Source organism: Mesocricetus auratus, unplaced genomic scaffold (assembly GCF_017639785.1).
Source record: "Mesocricetus auratus isolate SY011 unplaced genomic scaffold, BCM_Maur_2.0 Super-Scaffold_100006, whole genome shotgun sequence".
In the NCBI taxonomy this organism is placed as follows: domain Eukaryota; kingdom Metazoa; phylum Chordata; class Mammalia; order Rodentia; family Cricetidae; genus Mesocricetus; species Mesocricetus auratus.
The window spans coordinates 12,981,307-13,005,970 of NW_024429190.1; the positions used below are offsets into that span (position 1 = coordinate 12,981,307).

General features: G+C 49.0%; 2 protein-coding genes across 12 annotated transcripts in view; one reads left to right on the forward strand and one right to left on the reverse strand.

Annotated features, from left to right (window-relative positions):
• The window catches only part of Sfi1 (SFI1 centrin binding protein), a 49,262-nt gene extending 48,403 nt beyond the window's left edge, over positions 1-859 (forward strand). For 4 of the 5 annotated variants that reach the window (XM_040746853.1, XM_040746854.1, XM_040746857.1 and 1 more), the window contains 2 exons: positions 426-537; positions 616-859. In XM_040746853.1, coding sequence (XP_040602787.1) covers positions 426-537; positions 616-720 — 217 coding nt within the window. In that variant the 3' untranslated portion in view covers positions 721-859. Of the gene's footprint in view, positions 1-409; positions 538-615 lie in introns of all 5 variants that reach the window. The other variant, XR_005877697.1, reaches the window with a different exon arrangement.
• Positions 804-24,664, reverse strand: part of Pisd (phosphatidylserine decarboxylase) — a 40,539-nt gene continuing 16,678 nt past the window's right edge. For 2 of the 7 annotated variants that reach the window (XM_040746858.1, XM_040746860.1), the window contains 7 exons: positions 21,957-22,132; positions 5,048-5,213; positions 3,579-3,815; positions 3,233-3,371; positions 2,886-3,032; positions 2,455-2,615; positions 804-1,957 (listed from right to left, as the gene is read on the reverse strand). In XM_040746858.1, the coding sequence (XP_040602792.1) occupies positions 1,733-1,957; positions 2,455-2,615; positions 2,886-3,032; positions 3,233-3,371; positions 3,579-3,815; positions 5,048-5,213; positions 21,957-22,132 (1,251 nt within the window). In that variant the 3' untranslated portion in view covers positions 804-1,732. Of the gene's footprint in view, positions 1,958-2,454; positions 2,616-2,885; positions 3,033-3,232; positions 3,372-3,578; positions 3,816-5,047; positions 5,214-6,886; positions 7,146-7,580; positions 7,863-10,983; positions 11,140-21,956; positions 22,133-24,664 lie in introns of those variants that run through there. The other 5 variants (XM_040746862.1, XM_040746861.1, XM_040746863.1 and 2 more) reach the window with 5 other exon arrangements.

Here is a 24,664-nt window from a genome sequence, read left to right on the forward strand (position 1 = left end):
AGCACAAGCCTGGGTCGTCTTAACTACACCCAGTACTGAGGGCTGTTAATACATAGCAACTCTGAGAAATGAGTAGAAAAGTCTGGTCCCCTAGAAAGGGACCGGAAGAGTAGTTTGCACATGGGCCCACCCAAGTTGCTGTTTGCTTGGAAAGACAGAAGAGTATTGCTCTCCTCGGTCATTGCCTGCAGCCTGAGACGTAGCTTCTACACTGTGGGGGTGACTGTAGTCTGTTGGGGACAGTGGGGCAGGACTTGCTGTGGTAGGTATGGAGAGGGAAGAAAAGGAACCCAGGAACATTCTAATACACTGTGTCCACCCCAGCCCTTCAGTATTAGCCAGTACGCCTCTTCAGTCCAGAAAGGGCTCCCTTGAGGCTATGCCCCGAGCCCAGCCTCATAGGCAGCAGGTGTCCCCATCCCCAGGTCATGCCAGCGACAAGCCAACAGCCTACGTAGGTGGCTGGAGCTAAGCCAGGAGGAGCCCAGGCCGGAGGACTGGGATCTAGAGCAGCAGGTGAAGAGAGAACTGGAGGAGGTAAGACCCAGGTCAGCCCAGGGCCAGCTCCTGGGCTGTGCTTCCCATCAGCTTGCCTTGTCCCCCCTCTGCCCCCAGGTGGAGCTAGAGATCCAGCAGCTGTCTGAGGAGCTCCAGGCCCAGCGTCAGCCCATTGGTACATGTATTGCTCGTGTTCGGGCCCTGAGACAGGCTCTGTGCTAGTGGGCTTGCCCCTGGGGGACAGGTGCTATCCTTCACAAGGCCACAGATACCCTCCAGTAACAGAATACGAAGTTACAGTGGTGTTGGTTTGTTTTTTTTTTATTTCAAAATGTCTTGCAATTAAATGAATTACTGTTCAGAAGTCTCCTACTTTTCATACAAAATACTGTACTACTGATACAGTTGAAATCAAAGTTCAGTGATTTCTCCTGTAGGAGAAATCCATGGCATCCCCAAGATCAACATGAAATCTGGCCTTGTCCCTATTACTGGGTTCCCAGTGGCCTGGATACCTGGCAGCCACTTGGAACAGGTTTTTCTAGGTACTGACCACCACACCTCTGCCTCCAACACAGCCCATAGACCAATAGCAGCACGTCCCCTACACTTCCTGCAGGGCTGGGCCTTCACCTGCCCCTTCACTCTGGACACTACCAGGCAAGTCAGTAATCGGTCTTGCCCTAGGCAAAAGAACTCAGCCAGCTTTGGAAGGTCAGACCTTGGGACCTACAAAAGTCTCCATCATTAGTCACTGTCCTCAGAAGATACTGGCAATGCATTCAGCAACATAAATGATTTTACTTTTCCAGCAAGCAGAGAGGTGAATTGGGAACAGAAAGCAGTTGTAAGGCCATGTGGCCTGCTCTAAGAGGTGGATCCCGTCTGTGCCAAGGAAGCACCTCGCCCTGTGCACAGTGAGGGGAGACAAAGATGCTAAGGCAGAAAGAACAGAAGGGCTGACAGAAGGCCCTGAGACAGCTGGGGAGAGTGGCTAGAGGGTGTGGTAGTGTATAACTTTTCTCAGAATACTCAGCCAGGAGATGTAGGGTCAAATCATACCCACTAGGTTCTGACAGATCCAAAACCTCTTTGCACCTCTGGACAGGCAGGAACAAGTGGCTCAGGTCCTACCAAGTCAGTCCCACAGTCCTCTCACCAGGACAGCCTGGGGCGTCTCTGAAGACTCATGCTCCTGTGTGGAAAGATCCCTTGGCAGCCACAGCCAAGACAACTAGAGGGAGCCCAGCGCTTCCCCAAAGCGGATCTTCTGCCCTGCCTTCAGCCTGAAGTTGAAGTCCTTAGGGGCCTCAAAGATGAGCACAATAGTAGAGCCCAAGTTGAATTCACCCAGGTGCTCGCCCTTGCGCATGGGAACACCCTCCTTGTTGGCATGCGTTACAAAGCTCAAGTCATTGTAGGAACCCTTGCTGTATCTGGGACTGTTCGTGTGCAGGTCCTGGAGGCAAAAAGGAGAAGGCTAGTTAGCCTAGTTGCCTGTCCTCAAGCCCTCCCAGCTCAGAAAAGTAGTAGAGGTAGCATCCTAAGGCAAAGATCTATTACCAATCAACAGTCCAATATCTGCTGAGACCTAGATGTACGAGAGCATAAATGGTGCAAGGCCAGCGCCAGCAGCAGTCGTAACCATCAAAGCCAGTTCCACCCTTCTACAGTCCCATCTTCGCCTCTGACCATGGCCCCTGGCAGAAACAGCGTCTCAGGAGTCAGGTTGGGGCTCTCACCTCTCCAGGCAGGTGGAATGGCAACGGGGAGCAGGAGGTAAGGGACTGAGCTGGCACGGGTGCCTACAGAACAGCTGCTCAGTAGAGCCAGGCCTGGCCAGCGGTGGAACACCCCTCCCCACCACAAAACTATAAGCCCCCCGGAAGATCTGGCTGCACAGCACATCAAACAGCCTGGCGGGATCCAAGAAGTCTGCCTGTGGGTTCTGCTCACTCGGTCAAAGTAGATGCGGATGGAGCCCACATTGGTGGCGCCCACTGCTGTCAACGAGAAGAACCCGTGCTTCCAGTCCCCGCTCAGCACCACACGCTCATTGTGACAGAAGAGCTCTTTGATCCATCGGGCCATGCCAGGGTTCACTGACATCAAGGAACCTAAGGAGACAGGAAAACAAGTTACTTTCTGCTCAGAACCTGGTGTGTCCATGCCAGCATGGCCTAAAAGCCAAAGGGACTCATAGGCTGTGTTGTTCCAAATTCTAAGCAGGACCCCAGGCACCCTTGCTGATATGACAGCCAGCCAGCCTCAAGTGGCCATCTCCTGACCTTAACACCAGCCTAGAGCCCAATCCTCTCAAGTCAAGAGGCCAAGGGCCTCTAATGCCCGCAGAGGCAGCTCTCATCCTCAGCCAGACCTGGGCCTACCTGGGAAGTGGCGCCGATGTGAGACAGTCCAGTCAGTAGGGGAGTGGAAGCAGTGGTAGTCTCCGGGGGCCAGGTAGATGACACAGTGGTAGAGCTCATTCCCTTCCCGAGTGACCAGCTGGTTCCTGAAGGAGTCGCGGGAGGAGGCTGTGGGGTGGGGCAGAAAGAAGGGCTGGCTCTGACAAGCTCCAGGTGCCATTGGTCCCACAGTGAGCACCTGGCGCATGGCTCCAGTGAGGACTCCTGGCTGCAGAGTAGCCTGCTGCCCCAAAGCCTCCCCAGCCCCTTAGGCCCTGTTAGCCTCTGTTGTCTACCCCAGCTCTGACCCCAACTAAGCAATAGCCCACCTGGAGGGAAGGACAGGTCCTCTGTACAGGTTCGAGGGCCCAGGAATGACTCCAGAGAGTAGGTTACGCCTTTTACCTGCTCTACCTCACAATTCTTCACCTGCCCAAAGGTGAGGATCTTGCCATCTGATGGGCTGATCTGGAGGGAACAGAGAGGCATGGGGGGTGGGGATGTGGTACTCCCTGAACTCCACCACCTGCCAAGCACCCAGGAAGTCCCAGTTTAGGCCATGATGGAGCATGCCAGAGGGCCACAGCCAATGTGGGGCTGCTAAGCCTGGCTTCAAGGTAGACAAGAATCTCATTTCCTAATGAAGAACAGAGACAAGGGCCAGCCAGGCCTTACCACACTGTGCAAGCCACAGACAGGCCGTGCCTGAGGCTTCAGCTTGCGCCTGAAGAACTCGCTGAGGTTTCGGTAGTGGTGCAGGTCCTCCACAGCAGCTTCTGTCATGTTTACCCCAAAGGTCCAGATATACAGGCTGTAGACTGGCCTCCGCAGCCAGTAAGGAAGTTCCACCTGGTTCAGGCGACCCCAGGCACGTGACAGCAAACGAGTTGGCACCGACTTGTACAGGGCCACCTGCAGGCCATAGTACAGGAGGCTCAGTTGGTCATAAACTGAGAGCCGTCACACTCCCACACCCCAGAGAAGAGAGAAACAGACAGAGACAGACTTAGAAAAGCCACCACAAAGACCCAAGTGTTCGGGCTGGTTTGTGAAGTGGCTGTTTCTCAGAAGGAACCAGACTGTGCTCACCAAATACTCAAACAAGGGCTGGATATGCACACAACCTGGATCACCTTTTGCTATTTCATACAAAGGTCAAAGAGCAGCTAGCCGCCCTAGTGGAGACTGGACTAAACAGTCTTGGTTCTTGAGGATGGGAGGTGGCGGACAGAAATGGACTGGTACAAGCCTGAAAGACTATCAGGAGGGTAGGAGGCATGCTACCCTTGTCCTAGCCCACCACCCACATCCCACACTACTCAGGGAAGCAGCAGGAGGCTCCCAAGAGCAAGGGGCAGGCCTTAGTCCAGAGCATCCTCTTCATAGCAAGGACGGTGTTCTCACTCCCAGAGCTGCAACGTCACCTTGCAACATCCACCCGAGCAAGCCCGTGGGCTCTCAAAAAGGCAGAAGAAAGACTTCTCTTTGGAAACGTTGTTATCCCAAGAGTCAAGCACCAGTCCGACTGTCAGGCCAGAGGGCCCTGCAGAACCTAGGAGCTTCTGCCGCCATTGCTGCATATCCGAACCCAGCAGATCACCAACTCCCTTAGAAGTGAAGCCATTTTACCAACTTTGAACACTCCTCCCCCATACTAGTGTCTCCTGGCCGGTGCTCAGAACAATACTGTCATGTGCCCAAGGATATATACACTCTAGTGTCTAGTATACTCTTGGGCTGTTGTGATGCTTACCTAGACTACCAGTGACCAAGAAGCAGAGAGCAAGAGAGCCCTCTAGGCATATGCTAGCTAGCTGCCTGTGCAGTCCCGAGCTCCTCACGCATGTATTTGAACTAACAGGCCCAGCCTAGCTGCAGCTTCCCTAAACTGCCCACCGGTATCCAGATTCTTCTTGGATTTTTCTTGCAGTCATCTCTCTGCTTGCTTCTGCCTGTGAGAGTGGCAGCATTTGTGACTGACCAAAACCAGTGCTCCCTCTAACACCATCAAACACACGTATTTATCCAAGAGTTCAGCCACTGCTTCTGCTTGTGAAAACTTGTTTCTTTCTCTGTCTTCCCTGTGCCTCAACTTGAGGCCTGTCTAGGGAGGACCATGGCCAAGAGGCCTATTTCACACTTACCCTGCTCACAGGCCTCCATCCCACCCGGCTGAGGGGCCTGAGGGCACCGAAGGGCAGGAGGTAGTAGAGGATGGTCAGGGGCCAGGAGCGCAGTTTCAGAGCAGGTCTGGACATGCAGCTAAGCTGGCCTAGCCTCCGCCGTAGGGCCAGCTGGGGGAAGTGCAACCTGCAGGACACATGTTCACACGTGGCCTGGGTCAATGCCTAAGTCTGTGAGAAAGTGAGGAGCAAGCCCCTCAGCCATTGCCATTCCTCCCCCCCATCCCCGCAAGGCAGGCTGCGTCTCCAATGGAGCCAAAGAGTTCCAGCAGCCATTGCAGTGCCCAGTTCATTCCAACCAACCCTGGTTCTGAGTCAGGGACCTAGCTGCCTGACCCGTGGGCTCATTTCACAGTGTCTCCTGCCTGCCAGCTGACTGAACAGGTAGCAACAGGACAGAGGCCCAACTCCTTGATCCCTATATGGTAGAGCACCCTCCAGCTATAGCAGCAGCCCCAGCAAAGGCCTTGGGGGCCAAGAATGGGACGGTAGCCGGGCGTTGGTGGCGCACGCCTTTAATCCCAGCACTCAGGAGGCAGAGGCGGGCAGATCACTGTGAGTTTGAGGCCGGGCTGGACAGCCTCCAAAACAATACAGAGAAACCCTGTCTCGTAAAAACCAAAAAAAAAAAAAAAAAAAGAATGGGACGGTAAGAGAATCTGCCTTGTATCTGCAGCCTCTCATGCTAAGGAGGGTTGGGACCCAGGGATGGTTCTGTTCTAACAAGTGCCAGAAAAACTGAGTCTAACTGAAGCACTGCACAATACTGAAGTGCTATGAGCCCAGCCAGCTGGGTCACACCATTGTGGCACTTGGGAAAACCTTCAAGGTCTTTTGCTTCCTCTTCTGCTAAATGATAACACATAACTGTGGCTCCATCCACCTGTGTCTCTGGGTCAGGCTCTCTAAAGTTCATTCACAGAGTTAGGAGGAGGACCACTGTCTATTTCAAAAACCGCTTCCTACTCTGCTAGGGCTACACATATAACCCATGGCCCCACCAGTTTTACAAGTTGACTTCTATACAGCCAGCTTTGTAAAGGCATAGAAGCCTTTTTACTGTAATGGATGCAACTGAGTTCCCTGTCCCTAGAAAATACTCCTGAGGCCTCAACTGTAGCCTTCATGAGACCATACTGCCACCCACTCGGAGAACGTCCCCAGGCATTCAGACTCTTGCTTAAAAAACCACATTTGATTGAACAAGCAAAGGCTGCCATCTGTAGTTGTGCTTGCTCTCAAGAGAAGCCGAGTCCTCTTTCTCCCAGAGGCTGAGCAAACCAAGGAACAAAAGGAGATTTCAGCAGATAACGGGGTCAGTGGCTGGCAGTGAGTCCACCAGTGAAGGCAATGGACAGCTGAGCCTAAGCTCCCGGTGCTCAAACTACAGCACACCACCTGCCCTGAACTCCTCTTCCACTCCACCCCACTATGTTTTTAAAACACAAGGGACGGTGACAGGGACCAAGCAAAGACAAACCACTCTTCTCCCGAGGGCTGTCCCACCCAAGTCACTGCAGGAGGAGAGACCAATCCCAAAATGCCCGAGGGTGGGAGGAAGGGGCCTAGGTGCCCCTGCTAAGGGCAAAAGTCCATTCCTGTCTCCCCCACTGGGCCCTCCTCCCATCCAGAACCACAGGTACCTGAGTGGACTCTCCTACTAAGGGCACTCAGGACCCCCTTTCCAGGCCCCTCCAGCCAAGAGGGCTCACTCCCAGACCCCTACTGCCACCTCCACATCGCCTTCCTGAGATTGTGCCTGGCTACAGTAGGGTTAGGTCTCGGTGGGCAGCATCTCACCATTTCGCTGCTGCTTGGAGCTCTGGTCCGTGCGGCTTCTCTGACTGACACATTGTGGGTAGACACAGGGAGGGTGTTGTGAGCCTCCACAAGAGTGCGCTCGCTTGCTCACTCACTCACTCTCCTTTGTTTTTCTCTTTCCTCCCCTTCCCCCTCGCCAGAGGAACTCCTGTGTGGTCACTGCTCCAGTCGCTGTTGGCAAGGCTTCTAGTCTCTGTTCACTCTTGGTGGCTCACAGGCACTGGTTAGAGGACCACAGCTATTGCAGACAGACAGGTACCAGTCATACAGCTGCTTGGACCTCCTGTTCAGATTACCTGCTCAGGCTTTGCTGCCAGGGCAGAAGCCCTTGTACTGGGCCAGCTCTATCTCCCAGGTTTGGCCACCTGTCTTGTCCCTACCAGCTAGCTGGAAATGCAATTCTCCCTGCCCTGCTGGAAGGCAGCAGGTGGGTAATGACCCGGAACTGTCTGCTCCAAACAGCCCTAGTAGAGGTGACCAGACACTGTCACGACTTCTAGGCGCCACTGGGTTCCAAAAGCACAAGGTGGGAATCTGAGCCCTGTGCTCCAGCCTGATGGCCCCTCCCTCAGAGGACCTGACCCATTTTCCATTCAGGTTACAAAGTAGCATCTGAGGAATGACAGAGGGGGCAGCCAGCCAGGACATCCAGGCAAGGCATCATGGTGTGTACCTGAGCGCTGTAACATGCTATGATCCCTCTTGGCCCTGTGTAATCCAGGCGTCTTCACAAACTGTAACACCTGGGCTATCTCAGGTTGAGCAGCAGCCAACACTGAAGCCCAAATCTTCCTATCCCACCTTCCACTCTTCCTTCAAAAAGCACTTTGGCCAGGCCCTTCCCTGGCGCACAGCCTCCCTACTATACAGATAACAGGGAGAAAAGAGCAAGCATTTTGCAACCGTGGCTATCTCAGCCCAAAGTCCCATGGAGACGAGAGCTCACACGGCCTAAGTGGAAGCTATATACCTGCTCTCCAGCCTCAATCACAGCCCGAGAAGGAAGTCAGGCACCTGTCACCACTTTCAGATGAAGAAATGTTGGCTGGCCTCCAGAGTTCCTGCCTATAGCCTGTGGTGGTGGCACAGACCTTTAATCCCAGCACTTGGGAGGCAGAGGCAGGTAGATCTCTGAGTTCAAGTCCAGCCTGGTCTACAGAGTGAGTTTCAGGACAGACAAAGCTACAAAAAGAAAGCCTGTCTTCAAAAATAGTACAGACTCAGGCAAGGATCAGCTAGGCAACACATGATGACAACTCTATCTACACAGGGTTTGTGTGTGACACTGGTAAGATCATCTAAGTCAGAGAGGTAAAAATGCCAGCCCTGGCACCTGCCTGCAAAAGCCAATGAATTGCAGGTAAGGTGGTAGCCTCTAGGAGAAGGGACAACAAAGCAATGAAGGCCTGGGTATGTACAGATTCTCCCTGTGACTGAGGAAGTGGAGGATTGGTCTACCCTAGCATCCTTAAACATCCTTAAACCCCTCTCTCAAAAGATGGCAGCACCAGGATCAGTACACATGGGAGCTCACTCAACCCATCTAAGGGTCAGGGCCAGGTTTCAGGGACACCCATGCTTCTGCTTTAGGCTACATGAGCCTCCTTAACTTTCCATCCAAAATAGTAAGTGTGCTCTGACCATTCATTCTACACTGAGGGCATGCACACACCCTGCCTGACAAACCGGCAAATGGGCTCAGGGGTAATGTGCCATCATGTGAGCTGGTATCAGGCTCCCAGAGGTTTTTTCCTTGTTTTATAAAGTTCAGGCTATGAAACAGTACAGAGCTCACACCCAGAATTAATGGGGAAACAAGTATGATATGGTGGGATGGGGGGACCTAAGGAGCCTAGGTTGCCTGTTAACTTCTTCTTACTGTCCTACCAAGTAGGATGCTAACTATGGCAGCTCTGGACACCTGAGCTTGCAAATCGAGCTCAGCTAAAACATAAAGGTTCTCAACTGACAACTTAGGCATTTTGTTCTTCCATAGCACTATGAAGGGTCAATCAGGCCTTTCCAGGTTTGGGTCCTGACAAGCTGGATGGTCCACGAAGTCAGGGTAGCCTGGGCTGCTCCTGTCTGCAGTGAGGCAGGTAATGGACCAGCGCAAGAAGCTGCTTCCTTGAAGAGGCACAAAGGCCTGCTCCAAGAGACCGAAGCATCCACAGTGCCCACAGTGAGAGCAGTGTGTTCCTGCCTTTCTTTATTCCAATCTTCTCTCATACACAGGATTCCCAGGTGGCAACACTTCCTAAATAATCACACAGGGATCCCGCATAGTCCCCAGGGAAGAGAATGAACTTAACTCTTTCCCAAGAATCAGGCTGAGCTCTACACCTATCCAGTCAAAAGCAACAAGGACAGAGACAGGTTCAGCCAGTTGACCTTCTCACCACCAAAGCTGAGCTACTTCAACAGCAATGCTCCCATCCTTCCACTCCACAGACCTCTACCACTTGGACCCGAAGCCCTGAGGCAGGTGAGTACTGATACCTCCTGTCCCTTCTGAGAGGCTAGTTCAGACTGGTAAGCTAGACTTGACAGCTACATGCCTGAGGGCCAGTCACCTGCTCCATGAGAACTCAGAGGGATCTATGGTGAGCACTATTCCGATTGACCTATCGCTGCCATCCTGAGAGCTGGTAAATATTGCTGCTCCCTGCCGCTCCCCCCCCCCCCCCCCGTTTCTTCATCTGCGAACAGGGCTGGGAAAGCTCCTCTGCCCACTTCCCTTGAGACTCAGAACAGGGTTACAAATCAAGGCCAGAATAACCTTTTAAACCTCAACCCGGTGGCTCCCCAACTCTTCCCTCCTTTTCCAGCAAGGGAAACACACTATGAGAAGGCAAAAGGGGCAGCTGTGAAAGGGGAGCCCAAAATATATGAGCTAGTTCTGCCTAGTTAAAGTAGGAAGTTTAGGCTGATGCAAGCGCATGGGGACAGGAGTTACTTCTGCAAGGACATGCTGTTCTGGGGCTCATACCATGTCCTCCTCCATCCACCACTGCTTGGGAGGAAGGCAAGGATACCTGGTCCCCAATGGAATGGAACATTCCAACTGAAGTCAACAAATGGACCAGGCCAGTTAGCAGTTATAGGGGTGTGTAGGAGTGTGTGTGTGTGTGTGTGTGTGTGTGTGTATGGTGGGAGTGTTACAGGGTATATGTGCTTGTGGGGTGTATGGTACAGGTATGCTCTGGGGTTTGTGCACACTTCCTATTCCTGACTTGGTAGGCTCTGCTTTGGGCAGGAGATGAAAAGCAGGCAGACTCCAGCAAGCTCTTCCTTAACAAGAAACCTCCAATGCCCAGATTGTATGCCCACTGCTCTCTTTCCACTCAAATTCCCACCCTGGAGGACTTAGGCCATTTCTTCTCCGAGGCAGGGCCACCTGGCAGGTGCGTCCAGGGAAGAAGCTCTACACTTCTAGGCTGGAAGGAGACAGAACTTTAGAAGGGGAGGGCAGGAAAATGGACCCTCCCTGGGCAAACCCAGCAATTCTTCTTGGAAGTTACTAGCAAGAAGAGGGACAAAGGAAAGGGCTGGACAGCCTGTGTGTCATCGAGTCAGGGCCTGAGGGGGGGTTGGGGGAAAGAGACAGACAAGTCTTCCTCAGTTTCTCAAAATGTCTTCTCTCAGACACTCGTATGTGGCACCCAAGCCCACAGACAGCAAGCATCCGCCCTCTGAAGTTGTTAAGTCTATAGGGGTGCTTCCCTCTTCCTGGGGTGCCCAGGCGGCACAGGAGGAAAGGCATGCTGGGAGCCCAGCGCCCCCATGCCTGCTTTCACTACCCGCACCTCCCGGCATCTTGGTCACTTCCTGCCCAGCCTTTTGGAGACTAGAGAAGCTACAGGATGTGGAGGAAGTGAGCTCAAGCAGCCTGACTGCCTGGGGGGCAGGAGAGCAAGACAGTCCATTCCTCAGTGTCCAGCTGCGAGCTAGAAGGAGCAGCAGAGCGCTAGGAGGAACTCCCACCAGGTGCCCCGCCTCAGGGGCCGGCGAGGGGAGAGCTCCCTGAAAAGCCTGGCTGCTGCTGCAGGTCCCACTTGTGACTTCTATCTACTCACTCACGAGGACAGTCCCAACTCAGTTCCTGGGCTCGGGTCTTCAACTCCTCCAGCTTTGGCCAGGTTCTGAAGCCTTGGAGTCTCAGAGCAGGCAGGGGCTCTGGTTCCTGCTGAGGGCGGGGCAGGAGGAGCAACACCAGACGCTGTTAAAGTCACCACACCCTCTGAGCGCCAGTCAAGCACAAGAAGCTCTGAGGTCCCTTTAAGAGGAGGGGCTACAACCTGGAGAAAAGAGGAAGAGGCCGGCAGGGGCCCTGGCCCCACCCAGTCAGTCTCTTAACAGCGAACCAAAGATTATGACCCCTCTAGCAACACCAAAAAAAGACCAACCGCTTCGGACACTCAGCATCCAGTAGAGCAACAAGGGCCCAGCACTCCCCAGAGGGCGCCTCCTGGGATTTCAGGGACCCTGACTCCTCAGCCTCTGGCTGGCTTCTGCACTATGGCCCTCCACCAACCCTGCAAGACAGTCTCTGCTTCATGAAGACCGGCTTCTCCACTGTGCTGACCACAAAGTCACTTCTGGCATCCCTTTCTAACTCCAGAAGTTCTAAAGATATGGAAATCCTTTTCTCCCACACTGGATCATGAAAACACAAGGTTGCCCCTGCCAACTTCATTTGTACCCACCCTCTCCTACCACCAAGGCCATCACACCTCTGACAAAGCCCAGACAGGAAGAACAATGTGGGCGGGTGAACTAGAGTAGCTGAGAACAGGGGCCACTCACCCAGACTGGAAAACATGCAGTGCTTCAAGCTGGAGATATCCTGGGGGATGTCCTTCTACCCTCTGAATGGAAGGTCCCAGACTGCATTTAGCAGACCAACCTATTACTTAAAGGATGCCAGGCCGGCCCAGCTAGGAAATTGGAAGATTACAGGGGAATCAACATTCTATCAAATAAGCCTCATTTGTGTCTGCAGTCGACTCAGCGGTAGCTGAGTGGTCTTGGATGGTTTATTAGTCTTTTCATGCTAGGTTACTGTAAAGGGTACACCTCCAGTCCCTTCTGGCTACATACAATTTCATTCCCCAAATAACGATTGTTTGGAACTAGATGATACCCATGACAGGCTTCTGGAGAGACAGGTGGGTCACAAATGCTGAAAAAACACTGACACTGTTCAGACACAGCCTGACACTCCTGTCCTCACCTGGATCACGGTCCAGGAAGTGCTATGTGACAAGCTCAAGGCCTGTACTATAGCAGGGGCAAGCACACACCTAGAGGGCTATCCTGAGACATTCATGATATTCCTCACCCATAGCAGCCCACGGGAATGGGGAGGCAGAATGCACACAGGTTGCCTCTATTCACCTGGTCTGTGCACCCATAGCAACCCACGGGAACGGGGAGGCAGAGTGCACACAGGCTGCCTCTATTCACCTGGTCTGTGCACCTAGCGGACACTACTACTAGCTTGTGACTTCACTGAACTCGACTGTCTGGAGTCTGGGGAAATGGCTCAGTTAGGAAAGCACTTGCTTTGCAAGCAACAGACATAGTTTGATCCCAGGGGGACTGGACACCACATGTCTTTTCTATAAGGAAACACCTTTAGGATTTCAAACAACAGTTAACAGATGAATTTCTTTCTGGGGTACCCCACCCCCACCCATAAGCTTAGTTCACTACATAGAAGTCCCTTTGGGCCATGCCTCTAATTTCCATTCCCTCTATTCTTCTGAGCTTGTGGCTCAAGACTGCCACCTAGTGCCACTGGGAGAGTCTGCAGGCTCGAAGACCACTTAGCTGCCAGCAACCGAAGAGGCAAGGGATCCGGAGTCCCTTAGAGCACAGGCTAGATCCCAGCTGGGTAAATTTCATGCATTTGCTGCCTGTAGACTGTATAACGCCTGTGTCAGGGATGAAAGGTAGCTGAGGGACAGAGATGGTAGGTGGTCACAGTCACCTCTTATTCTCCAGGGGTCCAGAGAAACAGTGACTACAGCTGGTATCTCTGAGTGGCACAAGCAGCCACAGGCAGGTTCATTTTCCATATGGACAGCTAGGAAGCCTGGGGCAAGCATGAAGTGCTCTCTCTCCATACAAGATTCTCCTAGCCCTGCCCAAGTCCTCCTTTTTAGTCAAACATGTTTCTTAGGAACTTCATCCCTCACACAATTCCTCACTCCTTATACAATTTCTAGAAAGCCCGTGGGCCCATGCAGAGCCCTCACCATAACTTGAGGACCCTACACCAACACTGAGAGATGGCTGGCTTTAGGGTAGACTGAGCCCAGCAGAAAGCATGCCAGGCCTCCAAGTCATCACCCACCAGCCAAGGAGACGGGCCTTGCTTTTCTTTTCAATTTTATTATTTTTTTGTCTTTTTTTTTTTTTTCGGAGACAGGGTTTCTCTGTATTGTTTTGGAGGCTGTAGGTCCAGCCCGGCCTCGAACTCACAGAGATCCACCTGCCTCTGCCTCCCGAGTACTGGGATTAAAGGCTTTTTCAATTTTATTTTATACTATCTCATCCTATTCTATTTCTGTCAAGATAGCTAAAGTCTCACTCATAGCCAGGTGAGCCTGGGACTCACCAAGTAAGCCCACTGAAATTGTGGCAACACTCCTGCCTCAGCTTCCTGAGATACTGGATTATAGGCTGATCTTGTTTGGTTTTGTGAGACAGAGTTTCTCTGTGTAGCCAGGACTGTCCTGGAACTCAATCTGTAGACCAGCCTGGCCTAGAGCTCAGGAATCTGCCTGCCTCTGCCTCCTGAGTTCCAGGACTAAAGGCTGGCCTTGCTTTTAAATTTCACATCTTTAGTCTCAGCTTTTGCAAACACTGGCAACTCAATACCAGGATGGCACTCTCCCATGGTACAGAGTTGTGCCTCGGCCGAGGGAGGCAGGGACAGAAGTGAAACTGGAGCAGAAGTTGGAGGGCTGGCCACATGGCAGCACAGCCTGAAGCACCTAGAGGGTGGCTGCATGTCTCAGAGCCATGGTCCCTCACAGAAGCAGCGAGGCTAGCACCTGGAGACCCTGAGAGCCCTTCTTCCTCTAGAGCCCACAGTTCTGAGAACAGAGCAGGCCTCTGCTAGCCAGAACCAGCAGTGCCAGAAAATGGCTCAGACCCTGGTACTGCCACAGAAGGTGAGCAGGTCAGCAGGCTTTCGGCAGCCAGGTTCACTATCTGCCCACTGAAACACACACCTGCTTCATCTACACTTTTTATGCACCTCCTTGCCTGCACACACATAGCCTCATTTAACAACTACTCTGCTTCTAACTAGTAACACAGCTACATAATTTACAACTACTTAAAAACTGTCCAGGCATGCCCAGTGCTGTCTGCAGTTGTGTACATGGTGGTACAGCACTCCCTGGTGTGAGGCATGAAGGAGTGCCTGGCACTTCACTGGGTCTTGATCCCTGCTTGAGCTGGATAGTTCGAGAATGCATGGACGAATCCATCTTTTATTCCTTTCCTCAAACCATAATCTTGTATCAGACATTTTAAACAAATTCTAAGATGAGGCTAAAAGTTGGGAAGTGGGTGTCCTTGACCAGCCCAGCTTCCCCTGGCTGAGGCCTGGCCTCTGCAAAGCTGCCTCCACAGCTCCTCAGACCACGTTTATATAAAAGCTTTAAGATCAGACCCAAAATAAGCATCCACACTTATTTTCCTCAGGTGTATAAGACAGTATTTTAAGACAAAATAATCATCATGCAATACACTTTAAACAGATTTAAAGAAAAATAAGATAAGGAAAATATCAATATTGGACAGAGGTGTCTCCTATAGAAATTGTTCACAGGATGGAGCGACGACTCAGTTGGTAAGATGATTGCATCACAAGCTCGGGATCCTCAGTTCAGATCCCTAGAATCCTCATGAACAAAACCTGGCAAGGGGGAAAAAAACCAAAAACCAAGCCTCCAAAACAATACAGAGAAACCCTGTCTCGAAAAACAAAAAAAATTATTTTAGTTTTTTTTAATGTGTTTGGCATGCATGTATGTGTATCATATGCATGCTTGTGTCCATGGAATTCAGAAGAGGGTGTCGGATCCTCTGGAACTGAATTTTGGTTGTGAGCCATTACCATGTGCCAGGGCCCTCCTGGCATATTGGGACCCCTACCCTGTGTTTAAATTTGGTCTATGTGACCTCTTCAAGCGTTATCAATTCCCACCTAACATACTATATAGAGACCAATCAATTCCCCAATGTAAAATTATAGATTTGATAAAAATCCTCCATCTATATATGTGCAGTTGATGGGCCAGACCACTGCCATCAGCAAAAAGATGATTATCCTGACCCAAGCTATGAGACTGAGTTTATCCAAGAAGGGCATATTGGGTGTCCTTTCTGAGTGGGAAAGCCCTCCACCAAAATGTACCCATGGGAAATGTAGCCCCTCTACTCTTAAGAGTCATGACCGGGAATGACACAGTCTTGGCTTAAGGGCTGGACCTAGGGCTTCCAGATTGACGTTAAAGGACGTCTATGTAAATGGGCTGTGGAATCTCTATATGAAAGATGCCACCACACCAAGTCATCCTACAAGTTCAGGTAGAAGCTTGTTGCCAACCAAAGACTAGGACGTCTCCCTCCCTGTACTCCCTCCTCAAACCATTCCATCTATGGTAATAAATCAAACCTCCAACTCAACCACGGGGTCTAGAGCATAGTTCTCAGCCTTCCTAATGCTGGAACCCTTTAATACAGTTCCTTATGTTGTGATGGCCCCCCAAGCCATAAGATTATTTTCATTGCTACTTCATAACTGTGATTTTGCTACTTTATGAATCATAATGTAAACATCTAAAATGGTCTTAGGCAACCCTTGTAAAGAATGGCTGTTCCAACATTCCCAAGGGGGTCATGACCCACAGGTTGAGAAACACTGGGTCTAAACAGATTCAGCCTCAGTCCTAATCCAAATACGACATAAAATAATTTCATCTTGTCAGGCAGTGATGGTACACACCTTTAATCCCAGTACTCGGGAGGCAGAGGCAGGCGGATCTCTGAATTTCAGGCCAACCTGATCTACAGACAAATTCTAAGACAGCCAGGGCTACACAGAGAAATCCTGTCTCGAAAAATAAATGAACAAAAATAATAATTTCATCTCCTGATGATGTACCTGAGTTTAAGACCTTAAAATTACTGGATAACTGAATAGTCATACCTTCCCTGGTCTGAAGAATGATTGCTGGCTTTGCCTAGACACTAGGCATCCATTTTATGTGGAGATAGAGGTCAATTTCTCTATTACAACAACTACTACCCCACCAGAAAGTTTGGATTTTGACCTGGATGAAACTAAACTTACTCTAGGACACCTCCATGTAACAGATACTTTTTAATCTATTCAATTTATAATTGCTTATCTTTCCTTTATGGTCAACCCTATAATACTCACGTATACTGAAAATATAAGAGTGTAGCTTATGGCTCCATTAGGAACATGGTGGGCCTGTACATTTGGCCTTGCTACATACATAGCAAGGAGGAGGGAATTAAGGGGAGAGAAATCTGTGTATATTAGTCTATATCCTTCCTCAAGTAGATGTGTATACTGGAAAGAAGAGTAGAAGACATTTGCTTGCATATAGAGGACACTCCAACTGTGAGGTCCAGAGGCTTGTTGGAGAAAGAATAGCAGTCTTTCTGTAGATATACTCCTCCTCCAGGGATCATACTCATGGTTGCTTTGGGAACATCAGCTTTAATTATTCAAGATCAGAATTTCAAAACTCTAAGGAGTAGACCAGGATATACAACATCTCAAAGATTCCATACGACAGCTTGAAAAAGAAGTGAATTCCCAGGCTGAAATGGTTTTGCAAAACTGCCATGAACTAAATTTGTTGTTTCTACTGAAGGTCAAGGCCTTTGTGGGACCCTAGGTAAAAAATGCTATTTTTATACCTACGCAGGAACTATCTAAGAAACATTAACCATGGACCAAAGAAACGTAAATGCAAAAGCAAAGGAGTGTTCTGAGGCCTCTAATTGGCACCAGTCCCTTTTCTCTTGTCCCCATGGCTTACCATCCTTTTAACTGCCTTGGTTGTACCCACTGCCCCCTGCTACTACAATCAACCCTAGCATTTTATTTTACGTGCATTAATGTTTTGCCATGGATGTTGGGTCTCCTGGAACTGGAGTTACAGACAGTTGTGAGCTGTATGTGGGTGCTGGGGATTGAACCCAGGTCCTCTGGAAGAGCAGTCAGTGCTCTTTTTTTTTTTGTTTTTTTCGAGACAGGGTTTCTCTGTATTGTTTTGGAGGCTGTCGGTCCAGCCCAGCCTCGAACTCACAAAGATCTGCCTGCCTCTGCCTCCCGAGTGCTGGGATTAAAGGCATGTGCCACCACCGCCCGGCCGCAGTCAGTGCTCTTAACTGCTGAGCCATCTCTTCAACCCCAACCCTCACATTTTACATTGGTTGCTAACAAACATTAAAAGAATCAACTCTGTTAAAATATTAGCTCTACAGGTTTGATATCAACCTGTACCTCTGCAGGAGTCAATGATTCGATTGTTATGGTCTAAATCAGTAGGGAATGTAATGGCTAAGGAAACACCAGTTTGAACTACCCATCCACTTTGGTAGCCATTGGCCTCTGACCAAAATTCCTGAAAACTCCTTACCTCCTCCCCAGAATTGTGTAACTATTGTGAAACAGTTAACCACATGCCCTGGTGTCTGTAAACTCTTATTGCTGTGGGCAGGGGATGTGAGACATTTTCTCACACAGCTGTAAATTCTGCACAAGTAGAATAATTGTGGTATTTGCCAATTGTGGTGTTCACCTTTCCTCCACCTGCTTCGGTGGAGCATGCCTGATTTGATTTTGGAGACTGTGGTCCTGCTGTTACAATATATTTGGTTAATTATAATCTGTATTGAGTCTGTGGTCTTTCCTCAATGGTCTCAAACTCTGTAATATTAGAAAGAAGCAAAAGCTCTTGCAGGACTTAAGAATCTGTGGTTCTGGTCAACTAGTACTGAAGAATCAGCAGTGATTAACAAGAGACCAGCACCACAAGTAAAATCTTCTTTCACAGGGACAATGGATGCTGGCCAACTGGGACTGAAGAATCAGTTGAGACAGATGAGACCAGCACCATTGAAATCTTCTGGGAAGTGTTTCCTCAGGGTCAGCACACAGAAGTGGCCAAGGTTGTACCACATGCAAACTGTTGAACTGCCTAGTCTAAAACTCACCCAAGAGGTACTGGTTTTGAAGGCATGAGGGAATCATGGAGAACAGTCATGTCTTGGCACTGTGTGATAAGGTTGGAGTCCCTGCAGAGACCCCTAGAGAATCTACTGGTAAAAGAGCAGCCCAGCTGCAGCAGAAGATCTCAGCATTTTGGAGATGTCACTATTAAGGGACAGCCATTAAGAATAGAGTAGCCACCAGGCATAGTGGCACAACCTTTGATCCCAGTGCTTACAAGGCAGAGGCAGGTGGATCTCTGTGAGTTTGAAGTTAGCCTGGTCTACAAATTGAGTTCCAGGACAGCTAGGACTGTTACACAGAGAAACTCTGTCTTGAAAAAAACAAACAAAAAACAGAGTAGCCATGAGTTTGGGACAGCCTGAGCCTAGAAGACAAGCTGTATGTGCATGCATTCTCTCTGTTTTTTCAAGACAGGGTTTCTCTGTGTAGCTCCGGCTGTCCTGGAACTCACTCTGTAGACCAGGCTGGCCTTTGTAGGAGGAAGTCTGATGCCGCCATTAAACATGTGACTTATTAGAGGCGCATACAGATGAGGTAATAAAAGGGCGGTTTACCACACCGCTAACCACAAACCACACCCACTTTAGGCAGGACTAAAGACGTATACGGCTGGACGTAAAGACGTATACGTACGTAGGCGGAACTACGTCACTAGCCAGGCCCACTTTTGGGCATGGCTAGGGGGCATGGGGGGGGGGAGGGGAGGTATAAAAGACAGCACACAGGAAGTCTCGGTCTCTTTTCCTGGAGTTCGGCTTCCGGCTCGGCAGAGGAAACGGCTTCGTCCATTGAAGCCTACAGCCTTGAATCAGAGGTCCACCTGCTTCTGCCTCCCAAGTGCTGGGATTAAAGGCATGCGCCAACATCACCTGGCTAAGATATAGTTTGTTTGTTTTTTTTTTTCTCGAAACAGGGTTTCTCTGTATTGTTTTGGAGGCTGTCCTGGAACTAGCTTTGTAGACCAGGCTGGCCTCAAACTTACAGAGATCCACCTGCCTCTGCCTCCCGAGTGTTGGGATTAAAGGCGTGCGCCACCAATGCCCGGCAAGATATAGTTTCTTAATAAACCTGCTCTTTTCTATTTCTTTTCATCTCCTGGGCCTCCCCCTCAGGGAAGAACAGCCTACTGGTTCAGATCAGTTCTGGAAATAAGTTCTCTCTACTGAAAATCCATTTAGTGTTTGTTTTTGCAGGGTTTGACTATGTAGCCCTGACTGGCTTGAGCGTAGTCTAGACTAGCCTTGAATCTTCTTGCCTCTGCCTCCTTAGTGCTGGAAACACAGGCATTACATGTTACCATATTTAGCCCGTGTAATTCTTCATAAAATTGTCAAAATGCTTGCCCTTCTTGAGTGAGCTGTTGTAAAACCTTAACAGAATTAAATAAGGTACTGATGGAACTCTTATAAAAGAAAACATTTAATTGGGCTGGCTTACAGTTTCAGAGATTTTAGTCCATTATCATCGTGGCAGGGAGCATGGTGGCGTGCAGGCAGGCATGATGCTGGAGAAATATTTCAGAGTTCTACACCCAGATCCACAGGCAGCAGGAAGACACACTGGGCCTGGCTTAAGCTTTTGAAACCTCAAAGCCCACCAACAATGACATACTTCCTCTAACAAGGTTACACCTCCTAATCCTTCTCAAGTAATGCTACTCCTAGCACTCATATAAAGCCTGACTGCTGGCACACTAATAAGTATTAGCTAATAGAAATGATTTATGTACAGGAAGGCTACTCACAGCTATTTTGTGGAGATCCAAAAAGTGCTATTTTTTGGTAAATCAGTATCTTCCTATCCCCTCAGCTGTGCTGGTGACTTAGGGGCTCAATGTAACAGCAACCATCAGCTTTTTTATATGCTAACAATTTATACTCAGGTCTTCATCCTTGCATAGTGAACACTTACCTATGAAGCCACCTCCTCAGCTCCCCGAATTCATTATATTATTTTAAAGTTTCACAATAACTAATTGGGAAAATCTCTTTCATTTGCAATTATAGTTTAGGTAGGGACCAGGGATAAGAAGTGCTGATGATGCATGTCTTTCCTCATCCTACTGCTACTCATGAATACTCTAGTGTTAACCCAGTGCAAACTACTTTCTATGAAATGAAATGCTGGCATCTTACTTGAAAACCTGGGAGTTGTAGCCATGTTACCCAAGTTAGGGATGGCTACCTAAGTCCCACAGTTTAAACTACAGGCGTTTGAGATCTCAGACTGCACAGGTCATCCCACATCAGTGTCTTGTCTAGGCATGGATCCTTCAAGTTACCTGACCCATGATTTTACAACAATCATGTAATAATCATGGTGCACACCTTTTAAAAGCAGTGATTGTAGGGAATGAGGTATGAAAATGACAAGTTTGAGGCAAGTCTAAGTAACTTAGTAAGACTCTGGCTCAAAGTAAAGTTAAACAGGACTAGAATATAGCTCAGTGGCAAAGCACTTGTAGCATCCATGACACCTGGGTCCAGTCGTCTGTGCCACAGAGAAATGCAGGGAATGGATGGAGGAGAGGAAGGAAAGGGAAGAGGGAGGAGAGGAGGAAGAAAGGAGAGGGAGGAAGGGAAAGAATGAGGGGAAGGGACAGAGGCAATCTTTAACACTGGATTTCATTGACAGAAAATGGTCAACCCCAAAAACTTCAGAAACTACCCGAAAGGAAGCTCATCACATACCAGTGGCAACAGATATCAGCTATAGAGACTGTTTAGGATGTGGAGAAATATCAGGTGTCTTCCCACCCAAATTGCCACTTTACAATTGAACAGAGGACCAGAGAGACAGTGACATTTCCAAGTTCAGACAGTAGGTATGTAGAGACCTACTATGAGCAGGCTGATGCTATGCCACTGTCTTACACTGGATTCAGCTGTAAAAGATAAACTATTTGGAGGGAGTCCTGAGAAAATCCAAATACCACAAAGCCTCAGTCCTTACCTTCATCTGTCCAGGACCAATCACTGGTCCTTTGATGAATCAGGGCTTAATTTTGTTAAATCATAGGTGAAGAGAAGGTGATCTTGTGGGGCTTTTTGTAATTATGTATGAGTCTAATACATGACATGCATGTGCAGCTATTGAACAGAGGATAGAGGTGGACCCTACTTAGATGTCCTGCTTTACTGCCTTCCTGCCTGTTCCCTTGGAGCAGGGTTTCTCACTGAAGCTCCACCTAGGTTAAGAGGAGCACGCCCCAGCCATCCTGTGTGTGTCCCTCCCACAGCAGCGAAGTTACAAGTCACATGACCACATCTAGTTGTGGGCTGGAGACCTGAACTCAGATCCTCATGCTTGCACATCAGATGCTTGCTCTTGATGAGACATTTCTCTGGCCCTAAAATTACATCTTTACATCATATGTCAATAGTTACACAATGTCTACTGATTATTAAAGAGATTTGATTACAACAGTCTGGTTCCTGGTGAGAATAAATCCATATCACAAAAGCCAACATGTTACCCTCCTCCACCCCAGAACAAGAGCCAAGATGGCTGGTGGCAATTCCAGTGCAAGAAATGATTTCAACAGCAAGCACTTTCTGTTCAGGTGCAGGCCAGATCTCTGGACAGAATACAAGCTTGCCAGGATATCAAAGGTATAACTCCAACAGTAGTTCAAAATCCACCAGAGACATGAGCCCCAGGATAGCGGATGTGATTTGCTCAGACAATTTCAACGGGGGCAATTTAGAAAGTGACAGCTGTTTGAGCTGAGGACAGGTCACGCTCACTCAGTCCTACCTCCCAGTGACTAGCGAGTTTGGGTGGAATCTCCAATCCCAGCTTCTCAAGCTTCTGATTCCTGTACTTCTCATACTGCCGGTAACCCGCATACCCACCGCCCGTTGCCAACAGGATGGGCACAGGGCGCAGCAGGAACAAGGATCGGACAGGAGCAGTATGGATTTTTCTGGCACCTGTAACAAAACAAAACAAAACAGATTCTAAGCGTGGGAGACTGAAGTAGAAATGAGTACCACAAAGTCAGAAGGAAATCCTCAGTGAAAGTGACTGGACTGGGGAGGTGCAGCTTATAACTGTCTGTAACTCCAGATCAGACACGCTCACACAGACATACATATAGGCAAAACACCAATAAAATAAAAAAAAAATTTTAAAGGGGGGGTGCTGGAAAGATAGTTCAGTGGTTAAAATAAATCAAAAACATGGAAGATTTAAACTAAGGGGGGTGCGGTGGTTCACTCCTTTAATTATAGCACTCAGTAGGCAGAGGCAGGCAGATCCCTATGAGTTAAGGGCCAGTCTGGTCTACAAGAGAGAAACCCTGTCTTAAACTACAAAAAAAAAAAGAAAACAAAAAAACAAAAAAACCCAAACAAACAAACAAACAAACAAAAACCTAGTTAGGCATGATGACTGAGTCCAGCACTAAGAAAGGTGAGGCAGGATGGCTAGGGTACATACATAGTAAGGCCCTGTCACAACAAAATATTTAAAATTCACTTAGAGAAGACAAGCAAATGGCCAATAAACACAGGAAAAGATGTGTGGCATTTGTTTTTTTTTTTTTTTTTTTTGGTTTTTTCGAGACAGGGTTTCTCTGTGGCTTTGGAGGCTGTCCTGGAACTAGCTCTTGTAGACCAGGCTGGCCTCGAACTCACAGAGATCCACCTGCCTCTGCCTCCCGAGTGTTGGGATTAAAGGCGTGCGCCACCAACGCCCGGCGATGAGTGGCATTTGTTATGGATTGAATTGAGACTCCTCAAAGTCCTAAACTGAACCCCCTGGGAGACAGGGAGACAGAGGTCATCAAGCAAAGGTGGGTTGTCAGAGAGCTTCGGAGTCCAGCAGGACTGGGGTCTTATAAACTGAGGCAGCTGTAAACATGCACTTTAACAGACAGCTAGGCAACAGGCCTGCAGGGGACACTGCTCACCGCCCTCAGTGTCTACCTTCTACAAGCCACACGGTTTTGGCATTTTGTAACAGTCTCGGCAAATCAAGATGAGATCATTGGTCAAGGAAATATAAGTGTCTGAAAGGGCAGAGAAATTACAATGTAAATGTAAAGGGGGCACCTACTTTGAAATCCAGTTTGGCAGTTCCTCAAAATTTTATACAAAATTTAAGACTGATCCTCACAATGATCAAAAACCAAAACCAGCCGGTTGCCACAGAGCCCAACAAGTAATATGTCCGAAAGCACTAAAACTTAGGTGATTTAAACTTATCCCTGGGGCTGGAGAGATGGCTGAGCAGTCGAGAGAACTGGCTGCTCTTCCAGAGGACCCAGGTTCAATTCCCAGGACCCACATTGCAGTTCACAGCCGTTCGTAACTTTAGTTACAGGGGATATGACACCTTCACACAGGCACACAGACACACATGCAAGTGAGAGACCAATGTACATAAAATGAAAATAAATCTTAAATAAGTAAGTAATGGAACAGCATTTATACCTAGTGTATGAATGGGCATTGGGAGCCCATTCCCCATAAAGGGATACTCTCTCAGACCAGACACATGGGGGAGAGCCTAGGCCCTGCAACAAATGATGTGACAGACTTTGATGATCCTCCATAGAAGGTCTCACTCTTTCTATGGAGCAGAAGATGGATGGGATGGAGGTCAGTGGGGAGCATGGGAGAATGGGAGGGAGAAAGAACTGGGATTGATATACAAAATAAGATTGATTCTAATTTAAATAAAAAGGAAAAAAAGATAATTAAAAGCAAAAAAGTGCCGGGCGGTGGTGGCCCACGCCTTTAATCCCAGCACTCGGGAGGCAGTGGCAGGCGGATCTCTGTGAGTTCGAGGCTGGGCTGGACCGACAGCCTCCAAAACAATACAGAGAAACCCTGTCTCGAAAAACCAAACAATAAAAATAAAAATAAAAAAAATAAAGAAAAAAAAAGGTTACTTCTCATTGGCCAATGGCAGCACAGTTTACAAACAGGGAACAGAAACAACCCAAATGTCCATGAACTGATAAATTCATAAACAAGTTCTAGGTTGGTGATGCACACCTATAACCCCAGCATTCCAGAAACTAAAGCAGGAAGATCATTAATTCAAGGCCAGCCTGGGCTTTCAAGATCCTGTCTCAAAGAGTTAAATATTTGGGGGAGGGGCATACAACAGGACACACACAAAAAATGATGCCTTTCTCAGATAACATGGACTATCAAATAAAAAGCCCACTGCTAAGTATGGGGTACTTACTTTTTTGTGATTTGGTTAGTGGAACTCACCACCACCCCCTCACCCCCCTCACCCCCTCATGCCCTGCACCCTGCCAAAATATTACATTGCCATTGTTCTGGGTTACCCTCTGGAACTTGACATTAATACCACATTGGCACACACCAGGGGCAGGCAGATATCTGTGAATTTGAAGTCAGCCTAGTCTACATAGTGAGTTCCAGACCAGCCAGGGGTACATAATGAAAGCCTATCTCAAAAAAAGCAAACAAAACAAAAAAGTCACA